The 17,725-nt window shown below is 33.2% G+C and overlaps 1 protein-coding gene across 1 annotated transcript in view; it reads left to right on the forward strand.

Annotated features, from left to right (window-relative positions):
• Nucleotides 1–3,805: 3,805 nt before the first annotated feature.
• The window catches only part of LOC146996014 (uncharacterized), a 353,921-nt gene continuing 340,001 nt past the window's right edge, over nt 3,806–17,725 (forward strand). Inside the window, exon 1 of the mRNA XM_085822668.1 lies at nt 3,806–4,104. Within this exon, the coding sequence (XP_085678794.1) occupies nt 3,996–4,104 (109 nt within the window). The 5' untranslated portion in view covers nt 3,806–3,995. The remainder of the gene's footprint in view (nt 4,105–17,725) is intronic.

The raw sequence follows: 17,725 nt of genomic DNA on the forward strand, positions 1-17,725 counted from the left end.
TTGCAAACTAGAGATACTTTTCAGTTTTTAATTTAAGCTAATAATGTGGCTTGTTGTTTACATACGAATGTTGAAGCCTGCCAGTTTTTCTAGAGCACACATTTTGGAGGAAACTGCGAATAAAATCTTCTTTCGAGAAAAATTTATATTGATCAATACTTTTCACGACAAGCTGCATAGAAATAAATGTACGTCGTTTAATCTATTAACATCAGAAATCATTTTCTGAACTGATTTTTTTTTCAAAGTTTTGTACAAATGAAAACATTTTGCTCTTCAACTTGTATGCCACCCTGGTAATGATATCCAATTTGAAAAAGGAAATATCTCCTTAAATGCTTGATGTGCGGATGTCATAACTTTCGTATTTTATTCTGTAGAGACATTAGATATTTTTTTGAAAACAGGAGAGAAGAAAATTGAGCAGTGCTCTCGCCGGGACTCGAACCATGGACCTATCGAATACGTGTCGAGCGTGCTGACCACTACACCACGAAGGCATGCTAAGAAGGTGGGAGAAATATTTTACATACTCCCCCTTCTAAAGAGCGACTGAGGATTAGAATAATCGCCAAATGCTGGTGGTGGAGAATCATCATTCGCCACCTTTTTTATAATTCAGGCGCCACTGTAGAGACATTAGGTATTTTTTGAAAGCAGGAGAGATGAAAATTGAGCAATGTCCTCTCCGAGACTCGAACCATGGACCTCTCGAATACGCGGCGAGTGTGCTGACCACTACACCACGAAGACATGCTAAAAAGGTGGGACAAATACTTTACAATGTTTTATGAGAAGTAAAAAAGTTTCGTAAATATAAGCATATAGACTGAAGGAATGCATAAAACGTTTTTCGTAATTTTTGCAAATTCGATTTTTTTTAAATTTAAAAATGCAAAAACATGAATGTTTTTGTAATTTAAAATATATTTATCACTAGAAATGTCTACTACCAATGATTGTAAAACTAAAGACCGGTACGGACCTCTGCACCCTTGCATTGACCAGATGTCAAATAACACTCCCAAGTAGCTTATGCATGTCGTAAACCGCGACTAAAATAGGATGAAGCGTATGAAATGACAGTGTAAACATAGCTATTTACTGCAGTACATAATAGGGGCAATAAAGACATCAGCGAAACTAGAAAATAATGCTCTTTCTGCCGATATTGGACACTCATTGAAATACACATAACGCACCTGTGGCAAAGCCTGTTATAATAAAGGCTTCCACTACTGCACTGACCTAGAGTAGGGGTTCCTATCGATGTCGGTACTGACAACCTGGGGATTGAGCAAATTTTAATTGAAAAATAAAAGATGATCAAGGGGTCGACAGCCAAATTTCGATTGATCGGCGTAATCAACATTCCATTGATTATAAAAAATTATTAATGAAGTTAATAATTAACTATGATGTGTAGTAAGGAAGAAATTATATTGTATAAAATAAATCTGACACAACATTTATTTAATATATTTGAAAATCAATTATAAATTTTGAATATGAAAAATTTCTAAAATAAGTGGAATGCAAAAACGTAAAACGTAGGAACGCAAGAAAATACAACCAAAAAAATTTTTAGCCAAAACTGTACTAAAAAAACACAAAACTGGTTACAGAACCAACAGCTTTCTTCTTACCTAGTGGAAAGAGGTTTCAGTAAGCCTTCATTTGAAATCAGCTTGAAACTTAACTTGAAATTCTCGTATTTTTTAAAAGCTGTAATTGAAGTTAACAAATGGTTTGTGAATATTTTCTATGGCAAGTACTCATAAAATTTCTTTAAAGAAATGATTTAGTAATATAATTATATAAATTATTTATTTATTGCTAAGATAATAAAGGTACTAACTAGGTTATATTCTTATTGGATGCTATTACTATTTATTAAATATGGGTACCCACTACTAATTAAATATGGGTGTGTAAAGGTACTTACTATTTAAGATAATAAAATAAAAATATATACTCATTAGGTACTTAGATTTTGAACAATCAAGGTATTATCTAAAAATATTTACTAGGTACCATTACTATATATTACAAGATAAAAGTATTTACTTTTCAGAAAATAAAGGTACTTAAGAGGAACAATTATTGTTAAGGAATGATGACTATTATGTATTTTTACTACTTAAGGTAATAAAAGAACTTATAGGTACTTTGTAGGAACTTAATACCATGGCAATGAATGTACTCAATGGGCACTGTTTCTAGATATTACATTATAAATGCATTTACTCGACATTAGTTTCTAAAACAATTAAGGTACTTAAAAACTCTTACCAGATACTTAATACTAATAAAAGAACCTACTAGGTACTACTATGACTGCTTTAGGAAACACAATTTTAAATAATTTGATCCTAAAAAAACGACGCTTATTTCTCTTTATAAAGAGATGCATGATGCATTTCCAATTCCTCTCAGATTTCCAAACGTGGAAACAACATAAACTAAAACTTATGAAATTAAATATCATATAAATTACCTAACAATTACTTGAATGATATTTTAGAGTAACTTTGGTCAGAATTTTCACCTTGAAGAAATTTTGAAACATTTTCAAATCCTAAGGAATTTTTATACAAACATTATACACAATTAGTCTGTTCTTCACAATCTTTCGTGGGACTCTGTACAGTTTCTTTAAGAATGCTGTAGGCTTCTGGAGAACTCTGATAGTAAAATATTATTCTAAAGATCAACTTTAACAGATATAAATATTTTAATATTATATCAATATATTATACACAATTTTTTCCTTGTTAATGAAAGAATATGTATTAGCTAGATGTTAATGTTTCCCAAGGAAAGTGTAAATTTAACTACATAGATAATTAATGATGCTAGTTAATAATAATGACATTTGATGATGGCTATATCCTTAATTTTTCTCGGACTTGAAAGTAACTGGAATAGCGATGACAGAATCTTTAGTAAATTGTGACTGCAATTAAATTTAACTGACAAATAGTGGAAATTACACATTACTGACAGAAACTGTAATTTTTCGTTGTTCGAAAAGGACTGCTAACTAAACTTGCCTTAAAAAATATTCTTACTGCAGTAATTTTGAAAATTTGTAGTTGCTGCTCGCTAACTGTTTTACGGTATATCAAAGGAGGCGTAACGTTTTTACTTAACATCATGCCTTGGCAAAACTGATGCATGAGAAAACAAGGATCTGCAAACACAATAAGTGATTTTATTGCTCTAAATATAAGAATTTTAATTTGATTTCGATGCCTCATTTGATCAACGTTTATTGCCATTCGACATAACGTAAGATCTTTAATTCGTCTTTCAAGTTTTTTCATTTGTTATTAATTAAAAAAATGAGAGATTTTAAAATAAATAAAAGGACTTAACATTAATGATGTATATAATTGATATTAATTAAAATATATTTAATTTTAAATGTATAGAACTGAAAATTTTATGAATATTTGAAGCTTTACGTTAATTAATAAAAACTGATTTTAACATTTGAAGGTATTAAAGCATACTCATGACTATTAAACTGTAATCTATGACTTCATATTCCAAATTTTTCATTTAATTTAAATTGAAAATTTTACTGAAAACACAACTTTCTTATGATTTTTGAAGATATCCACTTATAAGTGAAAGTAAAAAGTTGAAAATACGCGCATAAAAACTAATTAAATGCTAGCTGCCGCTATCCAGTTAACATCTGTTTTGCTTGGGCTCTAGCGCGCCATCTATTGGCAAAATGGAAAGCATTCCTCTACTAGATTCGGATTATCGCCGCCAACAGTCAAATCGAACGTTTTCCTCGAGGAGACACGACACTTCTCACTTGAAAAATCCCTCCCAGAATTTTTTATACCGTCTTTTTTAGTAATGGCCTAGTATTTGAACACATATATATATATTCTTATTTTTATTTACTAAAATCCGCTATGGATGCTTCAAGCAAGGACTTTCACTGATTTTGGGAGATAATTGTGTGTTTTCAGGTAGTGATGGTTTTGATCGAAGCGTTGATCGCTATAGCGTTGCTATGGTGCCACTGTACAGGGGAGGGATCCACACTAGCCCCTGAACCCCCGAGAAAACACCTGATTTCTCCCCGTAAGTAGTCTTTTCTTTTTTCTTCTACCTCAGCAAAAATTATGCAATATTTTTGTTCTACCCGAAATAAATTAGGCTCAAGTAGTAGCGATATTTTTATAAATCAATATTTTTTAAAACGCTGTTCTCTCATTATAACGTAACGGGCTTGGGGAAGGTGAAAAACTCGTTATAAAGCTGCTAGTGTTGTACTGAAAAGATATACTTCCTAGATGAAAAACTGAAGGTTTAAAAGCTAGGAAATGAAATTTTCTACATATGTGTATGTTTAATACTGAACTTTCAAAACCATAACTATGCATTTTAGTCAGCAATTCAGACAAAAGCTCAGAAACAATTTAAAATGTAACAAAATGCTTAGTACATTGAAAATAAAAGCATGTGATTGCGAGTATGTATATACATGTAAACCGAAATCATATTTTGTATATTTTTACACGGACGTTATTTACAAGCATAAAGCAAATGTATACATATTTTATAAAATTATTTAATTAAATTATTTTTTGAAAATGTTTCAGCTGTCATTTTAATCTTTTAGAATTTTCTGTGTAAAAATTAAACATTTAATCGCAGCTTTGTTTTAATTGTATAGTTTTGATTTTGATACTGATAGGTTTATGGCTTTTAACTATTAAGCCCAGCCATAGGAATTGAATTGAACCCTTTAAGTATCTCTGTTTTTCGTTAGGTTTTTTTCTATTTCGTTAGGTTTCTCTTCTGTAAGTTTCAACACGTGTGGAACAACAGTATCTAGTTGAAAAATGCAAAGCATGTCATTAAAACCTCGTTTCATCTTCTGCTAGGACAGTTGATGGATAATTAACTTTTCAAATTACTATCTTTCTTTAACGAATCAGCTTTAAAAGATTCTACAAAAGTCTCATTATTTACTTTTCACGATAAATAAAACAAAGAAATTAACGTTCAATTACGATACTACATTAACTAAAACTAACACTCAACATCATTTTTGCTGTTGTAATCCGGGATTATCTGCATCGTGAAAACATACTTTTGTCAAATTTAAGTCGTGATTTTTAATTATTATTGACAGTCTAAAAGATTCTACCATTTAAATCTTTGTACGATAATTTTCAACAAAAATATTCTGCATAAAGGAAAATATTTTCCTATTAAATTTATTTGGAACGTACTTTACAGCTGATTGTAGAATTGAGAAAACACAAAGAATGTTGTACGGTAGGCAAATGAAAGGGAAATGCTTGGAAGTACGTACTGGTAAAACGGTTTAAACTTATGAAATACACTCACATCCAAATTCATGATGTTAAACTTACGTACCAAAAATAATACCCAAAACATCCATGTTAAATTTACGTACCAAAAACAATGATATTCGAGGAAATATCCAATGGATACAATCTGTTTTGCACAGAATATGTGAAATGGAAGTATAATAAATATAATTAGCATTATGCAATCAAACGGTTTTTATATATACAAATCAAGGAGTAACATCATCTGACAGCGAATCAAGCGCTTTTCGCAAAGTGACTATCTGAATGAATTTCTCCGATATAACGTATGATTTCAGGGTGTAAAGACTCAAAGCGATTTGTTATGGCTACGAAGTATCATTTGGAAGAATCTGTTAAATGGCGAATCATCGGTAGTTTAGAAGCAGGGCAAACAATCATGGAAGCAATGAGATATGGGAATGGCGAAGAATTAATGAATCTCATCTTAAATGAAACTACTTCCAAAAATCGATACCTGGCAATAACTGTCCGTTGTAACAGAAAGTCTGCTACTCGGCAATTAAGATCGGAGCTCGCAGACGCCCCTGGAACTGTATATAAAAGGCTTAATCAAAAGATCTTTATGTCAAAAAGCCAAGGATATGTGTTTCACTGTCCTTACAACAAAAGAGGCCTCACTTTAATTGGTGCAAAGAACACCAAAACTGGGGTGAGCACCAATGATTCCATGTTCTCTTTACTGATGAGTCAAGGTTTTATGTTTACATCTGTAGGGAGTACAGAAAGTGAAATCTTCCTTCTAACACTATGGAACACGACCGTTTTGATAATACAGATGTGATGGTATGAGGATCGATGGATTAACGTTCTACATGATGATGGTATGAGGATCGATGGATTAACGTTCTACATGATTTCAAAAGCGGATCTGTGACTAGCCAGAGATACTGGATGAGGTCTTAGAACTTTACATATAACTTATCAGGTGCATATCTATCTGACGTTTTCTTTATGGACGATAATAATTGTCAACTTCCAGCAAACTTTGTTGACAAATTCCTTTATAGTAAAAAAAAAGTGAATAACATGCCCAGCCAATCTTCTGTTCTTGACCCGATAGATAACTCTTAGGACTGCCTTGGAAAAGCAGTTGCACGAAGACATCTTCCTCCTAGAGATGCAAATGTTCTGAAGACCGCATTGGTAAAAGAAATAAAACTTAATTTCCCAGACTCCGGTTAACAACGTTATTGCCAGCATGAAAAGACGTTGCGATGTATGTGGACAAGTCAGCGAAGATGACATTCCTTAAAAAATTGATAAGGCTTGACTCTTTTTTGAGTTATTGTCTTTTTTTTTCTGAACTCTACTTGTACAATATTATGGTATAATTTTTATTGTTTTATGCCACATTTTTATATCATACGCAGCACTGTTAAAGTTTTTTTCTTTGTATTTTTGTGTTATGACGTTATATATCATTTTCACTCAAATTCATAAAATTATAGTTTACAGTTACTGAGAAATTTATGATTTCATCTATGTGAAGATAACTTTGGACGTGAGAGTAGGTTCACTGCGGGAAAAAAAAACAGTTTTAAATATCTCTCGTTCTACTGAGCCGATTGATTAAATTCAAACTGCGTTTTTTATGTCTCGAAAGCGCGACTTGGGATATGTATTAGATTTATGTATAGCATTGTTGTAATATAGGTATTTTGCCACAAAATTGGACTTTTACATTCCAAATTCACATGCCAATGTTTATTAATATGTCAATTCTAAGAGACAAATTACGCCAAACTACCAAGTTTTGTAAAAATCGCCCTAGTAGTTTTTAAAAAATTAACTCTCCAAATTTTAGCTTCTCCATTGTTAATTGAGTTTGTTAGATATTTATTAATCTCTCTTTTTTATTAAACTTATTTGATTCTTCCTTTCACATTTCGAAATTCAGGTTCATTCGAAATAAAATTCACCCATTTTTTATGATTTACTTTTAAAATTTTTATTTTAAAATAATTTTATATACATTTTCGAAAACCAATTTGAATTATAATCTATAAAAGTTTTACTATCATCTTAAAGGGGACGTATTTCTGAGCATACCTGCAAACGATTACAGTTTTTTATTCAAAATTTCCGAAGATATACGTGAATTTATATATTTGCACTTTTTGAAATTTGGCATATTTGTTGAAAGCGATAAATCATCAAATGTGGTTTAGACACTTTAAAGTAGGAACGATGGGACCTTTTTTCCGTCCATGCACAATGTAAAAAGGTAGGAACAAGTTGCCTTTTTTAACAAGGTGCCCCGGCATAATGAAAGGGAAAGGAAAATGGGTTGCCATATATTAAGAAGTTCGCCAAGTGAATTATTCTTGGCGCAAACTGAAAAAATGGCGCCAAGATACATTTTTGAATTTCTCCGTACATTTCGCACCAGACTTTACAAAATTTAATATGTAGGCATAATTTGAGCTGTAGAATCTAAATATATAAAAAAATGGTTAGTTATTTCAGAAAAAGTCCAATTTTGGTTCAAAATACCTATGTTAGAACAATGCTATATATATATATATATGATATATATCGTAAGTCGCGCTTTCGAGACGAAAAACGCAATTTGAATTTTGTCAATCGGCCCAGTAGAAGGGGAGATATAGAACTGTCCTCCCTTTTTTTAACTGCAGTGTGCATAGGTCGCATAATTTAAATAATCAGTACGAGTTTTTTGTTCTCTCGGCATTATTTATTTTTCGCTGCTCGTAACCTTAAATGTAATTTATTGAAATACGTCTACGCTGTGCTTTAAAAATAATGCAGCGCATTTTAGTCTGCATATGACGTGTTCTGTTCAGAAAAATCTCCATCATTCGTATCAGAATTTTGCGTCTTAGCTTTGCGTTGGTCGAATACTGGCTTGAAGCTGTTGTGTAGTTTGTGGCGGTTTTGCATGCACATTTTCTTTTAAATAGCTCTACACCAAAAAATCGCGATGGTCAGTTTGAAAATCGGGAAATTATTCAAATGAGAGAAGTTTCCCTCAAGATAGCCATAGTCTGCTGCTGAGCATATTGAACCTACCAGTAAACCCTTATAGCACTAAGCGAGTTCCAAATATTAAGGAAGTTGCTATATGCTTATTGCATCCAAATAATAAATGGGGATTTTGAAAGCAAGCTCGAACAATTTTCGTTCTTTGTTTGGTGCTGAACCTTTCATCATGAAATCTCCATATTTTAGCTTATACACTGGAGAAAAAGTTGGAGAAATGCTGGAAAAAAAAACCCCGAAGATCAGGTCACATGAGTAAAACGAAGTCTTATCAGTGAGAAGCAGAATTCTTTTTACAGAGAGCTGAAGTTTTTCAAACAACTAGGATTGGTAGCAGCAAACAGATAAAGTCTGCATCATATTCCGAACCTGGAAGAAAGCTAAAAAAGTTCTCCGACCAGTCAAGAATGTCAAATGAATTACTGCATCAATCTGCGGTTGTTGGAGAAAATTCGGTAAAAAAACATCGAAAATAATGAGCTAGAATAAATTAATTTGAATAAAGTGGAACTTCCTATGATTTTACAGAACAAGTCTTAGTGAGGAAAACTTATGAAGAAATAGAGATTTCTAAAGAGGTGTGTAGTGTAAGGCCTGAGGCGTAATTTCATTCCTAGAAAACCAAGGGTCTCTTGTATGTTTCCTGGGAAAGATGTTCTGTAAAGTCTGCAACTTATTAAAATCTGTTTTTGTCGATATTCCAGAAAGGCGAGACATAGGTGAGGATGGGCAGAATATCATGCAGAAAAAAGTCAATTTAAAACACATCGCTAGCTATGCGCCACCTGACGGGTTATAAATTATGTATTATAAATTATTATCTACTGAATATTGATTTTAATATTTGACTTTAATATTTTTTATTTTAATATTTAATATATGCGCTGAAGCTTTGGCGAAATATTTTCGAATGTAATGATAAATATTCGTAGATAATATATTTCTCAGAATAAAAAAATAACTTCAATTTCTATATATTCTTTCCTGAAGTTTTTCCATCTGAAAATGGTATGTAACTTTTAATTAAAATGCCTTCTGCTGTATGAAATATGATGGATTCAAGTTCAACTTAAACGTTTCAATTAATGCCCTATAAAACTCGTATATTAAACACACTGCAATTATTACTGAAAGATAATTATCCTTGCTTTCGGAATTTGTTATTTAAGACTCGGGCTTTATTATTTTTACATTAACTTTAACTTTAAACTTTTTTTAATAATTAAATGATGCAAATCACTTTCTAGACCTATCTTCATTATCATTAATTATTTATGACATAATAATTATTATTCACATGGTTATTTCTCTTTTGTGTTGTTGTTGTGACTTATCTCACTTGCCTGACAGTAACATCAGAACAAGCCCACGAAATTTATTGTGGCAAAGAGAGCAAGATTGCGCCTGCGCATTGAGCACCATACAGGTGACAGTATGACTTTGCTCAATTCTTCCCACGATTTTGATGGAAAGCACCTCCCCTCTCAGGGGGACAGATCCGAGAGTCTTCCACTCCTCTTTACCTACCACCAACCTCTCGAATGGACTTTCGGTTCGCCATATATTTAGAGTGCCCCTATACGCAGGGACATTATACATTTATAAGCATCCATGCCCGTTCTGGAATAATTCGGACACGGACACTTCGGTGCCGCAGTAAGCTCCCCTAACCAAAACACCGTCTGGACGACCAATATCTCTTTTAACGTTATTTAAAGTTCTATAACACATGATTAATTGTAACACAATTATATACTAATATAATCTATAAACATAATATGATCGGTACATATAATACATTTTTATTTATTATTTTTCGTCTTATAGTAAAATTTAAAAATTTATTTTAATTATAAATGAACTCTATATATATTTTATTTTATTTAATTAAATTTTAAATGTTCTAATAAATTGACTACAAAAAGATTAATACTACGATTTTTTTAGATTTAAAATTTATATTGTTGTCAGAAGTTCTGTGTTATTACAGTAAAAGATTTATAACTGTTGGGTTTTAACTATATAACATATTTTTCTGTATGTTCAAAGGGGATACAGCACCTTTTTTATGGTTACCTTAATTTATTTATGGATTTTAGTAAAGTGCTTCGCTTTAGTAAACGTTTCGGACAATATACCGAATTCTGAAGATATTACCGGATTTTGTAAATGCTTGAATACTGCTAAGCTCATCCTCAGAAAGACGGAAATATATTCGTGAAACTGTAATAAGATTACATATGTATCTCCCTTTACGTAAGACTAGTTTACATTATACCACTTTATAAGATATTTCTCCCACTTCCCTAGCGTGCCTTCATGGTGTAACGGTAGCACGCTGGGCCGGTATTCCAGAGGTCCGTGGTTCGATTCCCGGCGAAGGCGGTTGCATATTTTTCATCTTTTCTGCTTCCAATTAACCTAATGGCTCTACAACTTCTATGAAAATCTTTTTAACCTTTCTCGGTTTACGGACGTTATTTAATAACTATTTTCGCTGATACCGAAAAAAGCGAAATTGCCATTTAATGTCTATTTTATACTGTGCTTTATACTGTGTCTATTTTATAATGTGCTTTGTTCACAAGTTTAATTTTGTGTAAAGGCACTGAGATTTGTTTTCACAGGCTTCGATTGCTTGCAAAAAATTCTCCTTCACAGAAAATATCAGCCTACGCAATCAAGAATTCTGTGTAAAACATGCACTTTTAGGTATGTTGATAGAACATATTGATTGCATATAAAGATTTGTAAGCAATTAGTATGTTCTAAACATAGAATAATTCTAAAAAGGATTTGCAAGATAGTTTGATTGCCTAAAAATAGTTGCAATTAACAAAAATATCAAATTAAGCAGTCGTATTGCCTTATGAAGCTCGAGTGTTTACGGTAACGTAGGTTTAGGACATGTTGGCTTCAGGATAGCGGATTTGTTGCCAATCTAAAGAAGCTTAGCTTCGCAACAACAAAGATAACGCCTTCATTTATTATTTAAATCATACTTAATCCTTTCTGGAATTTTTTCGAGGAAATAAGCGTTTAAGATTTACTTCGTAATTTTTAATACAGATATTTTGAGTTTTTATGTATTTTTGCCTTGTCGCGAAGTGAAAACTGAATTAATTGAATGAGAAATACTCAATCGTCTGTGAAAAACTGTTTCTTTTTTGTTTTGCTTGCTTAATTTCTTTTATACATGGTTCTAGCTTTATTATAGTATTTGAATAGAACATGTGGAAACGATTAGATAATTCTTTAAATGATATAAATTTTGTGCATGCTGAGTTAATATGAACGAAATATAATACTGTTAAGTAAACTTAGCGCCAGAGTGTCGCTATGGTAAACAAAGTGAATTTTATTTATTCATTTATTCTATTGTGGTTTATGCGCTGTCGGCGAAGTAGGTTTAATTTAATCTAATAAGTTTAAATGAAATGCAAGAAAAAATGCGTATTATTTAATATTCCGTACAAGGAAGTCGGGTGGTGTACACATCAGATTTTTTATCTTATAACGTATACCATATAACTCTTGATAAGTGCTTTGATTGCGAGAAAAGAACTGTATCTTAAAAAAATCAGTCTAAGTAATAAATCATACTATCTTACATAGCATGCAAATACGTTCACAAGATAGTTGGACTATCTGCGAATAACTATTCGTTAGAGGAGAAAGGTATCAGTCTAAGCCAAGGGATGATGACGGAGACTTCGCGGGCATCAAGATACCCACGAAGCAATTTTAAAGTACCAACACTTATCTAAATTCTGGACTTCCGGTATTTGGACAACAAACAGTCGTAATTGTAAAGAACAATTTTAGTAAAAATTCTTTTTTTTTACCTTCGTCATTTTAACAATTCTACAAAACGTAACAATTATATTTTTTTGTCAAAAACTGAATCTTAGCAACATCTAGATAACACTGCCTAACTAGATGAACAATTTTCGGCTGCTAGAAACATTTAATTCCACATATAATGAATTATTTTTAGTCTCCATTGTAATCATAGACTCTATTCAACTCCGGCATGCTAAGCTTTATACGTAAACTTGTCATTTCACGAATTTGTAATCTGTAAACAGAGAAATCATTCTTCTCTTCAGAGTAAAAGATTACAGAGAACATTGCTTTTGCAACATTTCATCTTACTTAAACATTAGACAATACTGCGTTTCTAGCATTGCATCTTAAACATTACACAACATTGCTTTTGCAAGACAACATTGTTTTGCATTTCGCTTCGAGGAAAATAAATTTTATTTCAACTGATTGTTATGTGTCGACAAATGATTTCAGTTGTACAATAACAAAAATTTACAGTTTTCTATCTTGGTTAACAACATTTGTGAATACTCTTCTTTGAAAGGATGTTTTTTTTCGCTTTTGTCATAAGTGTTTTCGAGAGTAACGAAACGAATTGATCGAACGTTACAGCGTTTACAATCCACATAAATTAACTTTATTTTGATATCGTTATATGTTTGTTTTTATTATTCTTAAAAAGTCCAAAAAGATTTTTTTAAATTAAGTTTTCTGCGCATATACTGCTAGACAGAAATTAATAAAAATTAAATAGGAAAAATCGGAACTAAAATGAAAAATTATTAATTCTTCTTTATGAAGGCCCAAAACAATTTTTTTTTCAGGAAAGAAGTAACCAAAAGGAATGCATTTAAAACTTAAAGCTTCAATAATAAAAATAATACAAAAAAAAAAAAGGTATTAATCTAAACTGAAAATAATACCAAAATAAAATAAATAAATAAATTAAAAAAAATAAAAAATACATGTATTTAAGGAGAGGAGATTAATACTCCTTATTGTTTTCAGTTTAGTTTATGTATTTGAAATTTCTTTTAATTTTAAATGTATTCCTTTTGGTTACTCCTTTCCTGCAGAAAAAACTGGTTAGGGGCTTCATAAAGAAGAATTAATAATTTTTCACTTTAGTTTCGACTTTTTCTTTATAATGTTTGTTTTTATTATTATGTATTTATTTTTATTGTTACTTTAGCCGCCTTATGACGCCCGTTGCGCCCGCCCCACAATGACAGCCGTCTCCCGCATTTCTGCAAGATGCTCTTCTAGTGAAAGGTTGCTAACCCAAGGTCTAAGCAATCAAGCACATTGTACTAAACAGCATACAGGTTTGTGGCTTGGTTACAAGGAGTTGCTACATGTTTATAAGATTCTAGCTACACTGGTTGTCTCGGCAGCTAGAATACTTGAGAAGTATGTAGCAAGCAATCGCTTATTTCTAAGAGTAATTTAACACTTCTTTGGACTTGTTATTACAAATCCAAAGGAGGGTTAAGTTACCCTTTTATTCGACGCAAGAATATTTATAGTTGGCCTCTCTTGGGCTTACATGAAGCTTCTACTTGGGCTTTAACTTAAGTTAGAAAATGAGAAACTTATCTTAACTAAACTAAAAATAACTGAAGCTACACAGAAATAACTAACAGAGTTGGGGGGTTATTTAAAGCTCGCCGGTGAATGCTAGCAGGTAAATACGGTCGAACGTAATAAGATTTGGCTTAAAGCAACGACATGGTTAGAAGGCAGGAATATAAGGCTCATGTAAGAGCTTTTGAGTTCTACTGAAGTGACGGACACTTCAACTTAAATATTACATCTATAAGGGATTTCTCCTGCTTTCCTAGCGTGCTTTCGTAGTGCAGTGGTTCTGCACGCTGGGCCGGTATTCCAGAGGTCCGTGGTTCGATTCCCGGCGAAGGCTGATGCTAATTTTTCATCTCTCCCGAATCCAAAATTAACCTACCTTATTTACATAAAACGCAAACCTGAAAAGCTATTCTGACAGGGAATTGTACGTGGGAAAATGGGAAATTAAAGGAAAGTTTATTCAAAATTAAAAATAACTATTAAGAAATTAAAATAAATCTCTACACGTTAGAGAAAAATGTATCAGTTTACGGTCTAACCAGTCAACCATAATACCTTTAAAAGCATGAGGGCTTCTAACATGTTTTTATTTTTATTACCTACGAAAAACTAAACAGAAAATTTGCCAATTAAAGACTTAGGATAGGTTTGAAAGATACTTTTGTAAAATATTTGGAGAAAGATGAGTTCTAACAAATAATTCGATATAATATCTTTTCTAGAAGTATTTATATCAGTTGAATATTTTATCAATGGGCCAAGATTAAAACTGAAGCTGAAGCGAAATGGGTGAAGAATGCTTTAACTTTCATATTAGTTGTATTCCTTACAAATCTGCTAAATCAATATTCTTCTTGTACTTGAAACAAACTGTTCGAATAAGTGATAATTTCAAAATTCTTTGTTTCAATACGTTGAGGTAGAGACTATTTGGTGTTTTGTATTCATAACAATGGGCAAGTTTAAATAAGTTTAGAATACATTTACAATAGAAGCTGTCTAATGTGATTGCGTTTCATATTTTCTTTCGGATATTGTTGTCGAACTGCCGAAATCCCGGCTGTTTGTATACGAAAGTATGGAAAATGCATCACTTATAGTGGTCAACGATTCAATTCATATTATCAAAGTATTATCGAATAATTTTTTTAACTAAATTAAGTTTAGTGACTTAATTTTTAACTAATGAAGTCACTAAACATGGTGAAAACAGATTAGTAAAATTGTCAAGTGTCAGAACGATGTCTCCAAGTTAGGGATTATGCCTCAAAACACATCTTTTACATTTTAGTCAACCATTTAAATTAAGCAGAAAAGCAGCTTTAATTTGGGTTAGTTTCTGAAAACCTACATTGATTGTATGTTTTTGAACATGATGAGACACAGGTCCTTCTTTTTCAAGACAAAAATAATTCTACAGAATTCCCCCCGCCCCCTGCTTCTTAAAAAAAAAACCTTCCCCGAAACATCTGCGTCAAACTAAGGTAATTTTTTTCCCTAGTTTTAAAAAATTCTCTTCCTTGTGAGTGAGGGATGTCTTTCGAGGATTAAGATTAGGGGGTCTAGCATCGGTCAAACAATTTCCAGAAATTTTATGAAAAGTTCATAAATGAACTATTGCATCAAAGATATTGTTACGAATTTGGTATTTAAAAAGCTAATGTTAGTTCAATTATAAATTAAATCGTTTTATTTCTCGCACAGTGCAGCGCGTGACGAATATTAAAAGAAAGCTAAGCCGGAAAAATTAAAAATACAAGAGCGCGTGCGTTAAATAAATAAATATCTCTTTTTGATTTCGAGAAAGTACTGGAAAATTCTAGCGCGTGATTTTAAAATCTTATAAAAGGAGGAAAACATCTCAGTTTGTAGTAGTTGCTTAGTTTGTTGTTGTTTAGAAAACTGCTGTTGTTGATTGTAGCGAATTCGCGGATTAGCGTTCTTTAGCTGTTTTGAATTACGTTCTATTGGACATTTGAGTAGTTAAAAGAAAACTACTGTGAGATATTGTAATACTGCATGATAATTTGAGAAAATTTAAGCATTTTTTTTGTTGTGATAATAATAAATTTTTGTTCATTTTTCATCGGACTTGTGCATTCATTTCATAACGAACCCGTACGCACGCAACAATTTTTGGTGTCAGGAGTGGGGTTTGAATGCCAATCACAAGAGCGGTGGAAGAGCAATTAAGACAGCTGATATCAGCGTTTGCCTCGTTTAAAGAAGAAATGAAAGCAGAGATGAAATGTAATCAGGAAAAGATTGAAGCAGGACAGGAAAAGATTGAAGCAAGACAAGAAGAGATGAAAAGAGAAATTACCAGCGTAATAGAAAACAAATTCGAGGTTATGGAAGGCAGAATTGACGCAGTTGAGAATAAAGTTGGAAACTTTGAAGAAAAAGTTTCTTCGGTAAAAGAAGAAATAGAAGAGAGAGTTTCTGCCGTGGAACAACAAATTAATGATAGAGTTTCTGCGGTCACCAAAGAAGTTGATGATTTAAAGAAATTCGTAGCGACGGCAGGTAGCAATCCGGAAGGTTTCAAATTTTTATCGATGCCTGCTCGTTCCGTTCTGAAACTATCTACATATGATGGGAAGACCTCCTGGCAGGTGTATAGGACACAGTTTTCTATCGTGGCGGATGCGAATGGATGGGATTCCCAAGCTAAGGCCTGTCATCTCGCCGCTTCTCTAAGAGCCGACGCAGCGGATATCCTTCAGACTCTTCCCGAAAACAAAAGACTAGACTTTGAAGCTCTATCTGGCGCATTGGAGCTGCGCTTTGGAGAGAAGTGTTTAAAAGACTACAGCAGGCTTCAACTAAAATCCCGTCAGCAGAAGCCCACCGAAACACTTCAGGAGCTCGCCACGGATGTTGAAAGGCTGTCCCACCTTGCCTTTACGGAGTGCCCGAGAGAAACGAGGGAAATCCTGTCGCTGCAATATTTCATCGATGGCATTCGGGACCCTGAAATACAGAAAGCACTGCGAATGGCAGATGTAAAGGATGTAAAAAGCGCTCTGTTGTACGCCGTGAAATTGGAGGCAGCCCAGCAAGCAACTCTTAGGGATCGCTACCCAGTCAGAGCTGTGCGAGTCCACGACCCAGGGGACCAATTGATGGCTCGTTTAGATGATTTATCCAGACAAGTCGATGCTTTGATACGGAGTAGCAGTGAGAACAAAATGGCTGTAAGATGTTGGAGATGTGGTTCTGAAGGTCACCTACGACGGCATTGCAGAACACCCCAGGGCACGGATAATGAAACGGATGAGTTGACAAGACCAGTGAATGCTTTAAGACGGAATAGTGGTGAAACAAAACCGATCCTAAAGTGCTGGAATTGCGGTGTTGAAGGCCACCTACGAAGGAACTGCAGAACTCCCCAGAGCACGGAAAATAAGGCATACGATTTAAACAGACAATTAAATGCCACGGGAAGGAAAAGGACTGACAAGAAACCAAAGTGCTGGAACTGTGGAGCTGAAGGCCACGTACGAAAGAATTGCAGAACACCCCAGGGTACGAAAATTGAGACAATTTCTGAGCAACGACGCAGGAAACAAATTAATGACCATATCAAGGAACGGAGGTTGCGAGATAATGAAAAACCCTGTTTTAAAGCGCTTAAAATCTCTATAGTGAGTGGCAACAATAACGGACTGTCCATCAATGGGAATATCGATGGAGTTCCTTGCAATATGATCATTGACACAGGAGCTAATGTTACCATCATTAGGAAAGATTTAGCTGAACAGTTTAAAGATAAACTTATTTGGACGCCATCCTGTGTTACCCTTCAGACTGCGTCTGGTGACAAGATCGACATAACTGGGAAGTTAAACGTAAACATCACGTTTGGAAGTGCCGCCTACCATCACACGGCATATGTGGCGGATATTACAGATCCATGCATACTC

Source organism: Stegodyphus dumicola, chromosome 8 (assembly GCF_044657685.1).
Source record: "Stegodyphus dumicola isolate Sdum_Otavi_A_Nest chromosome 8, ASM4465768v1".
In the NCBI taxonomy this organism is placed as follows: Eukaryota; Metazoa; Arthropoda; class Arachnida; order Araneae; family Eresidae; genus Stegodyphus; species Stegodyphus dumicola.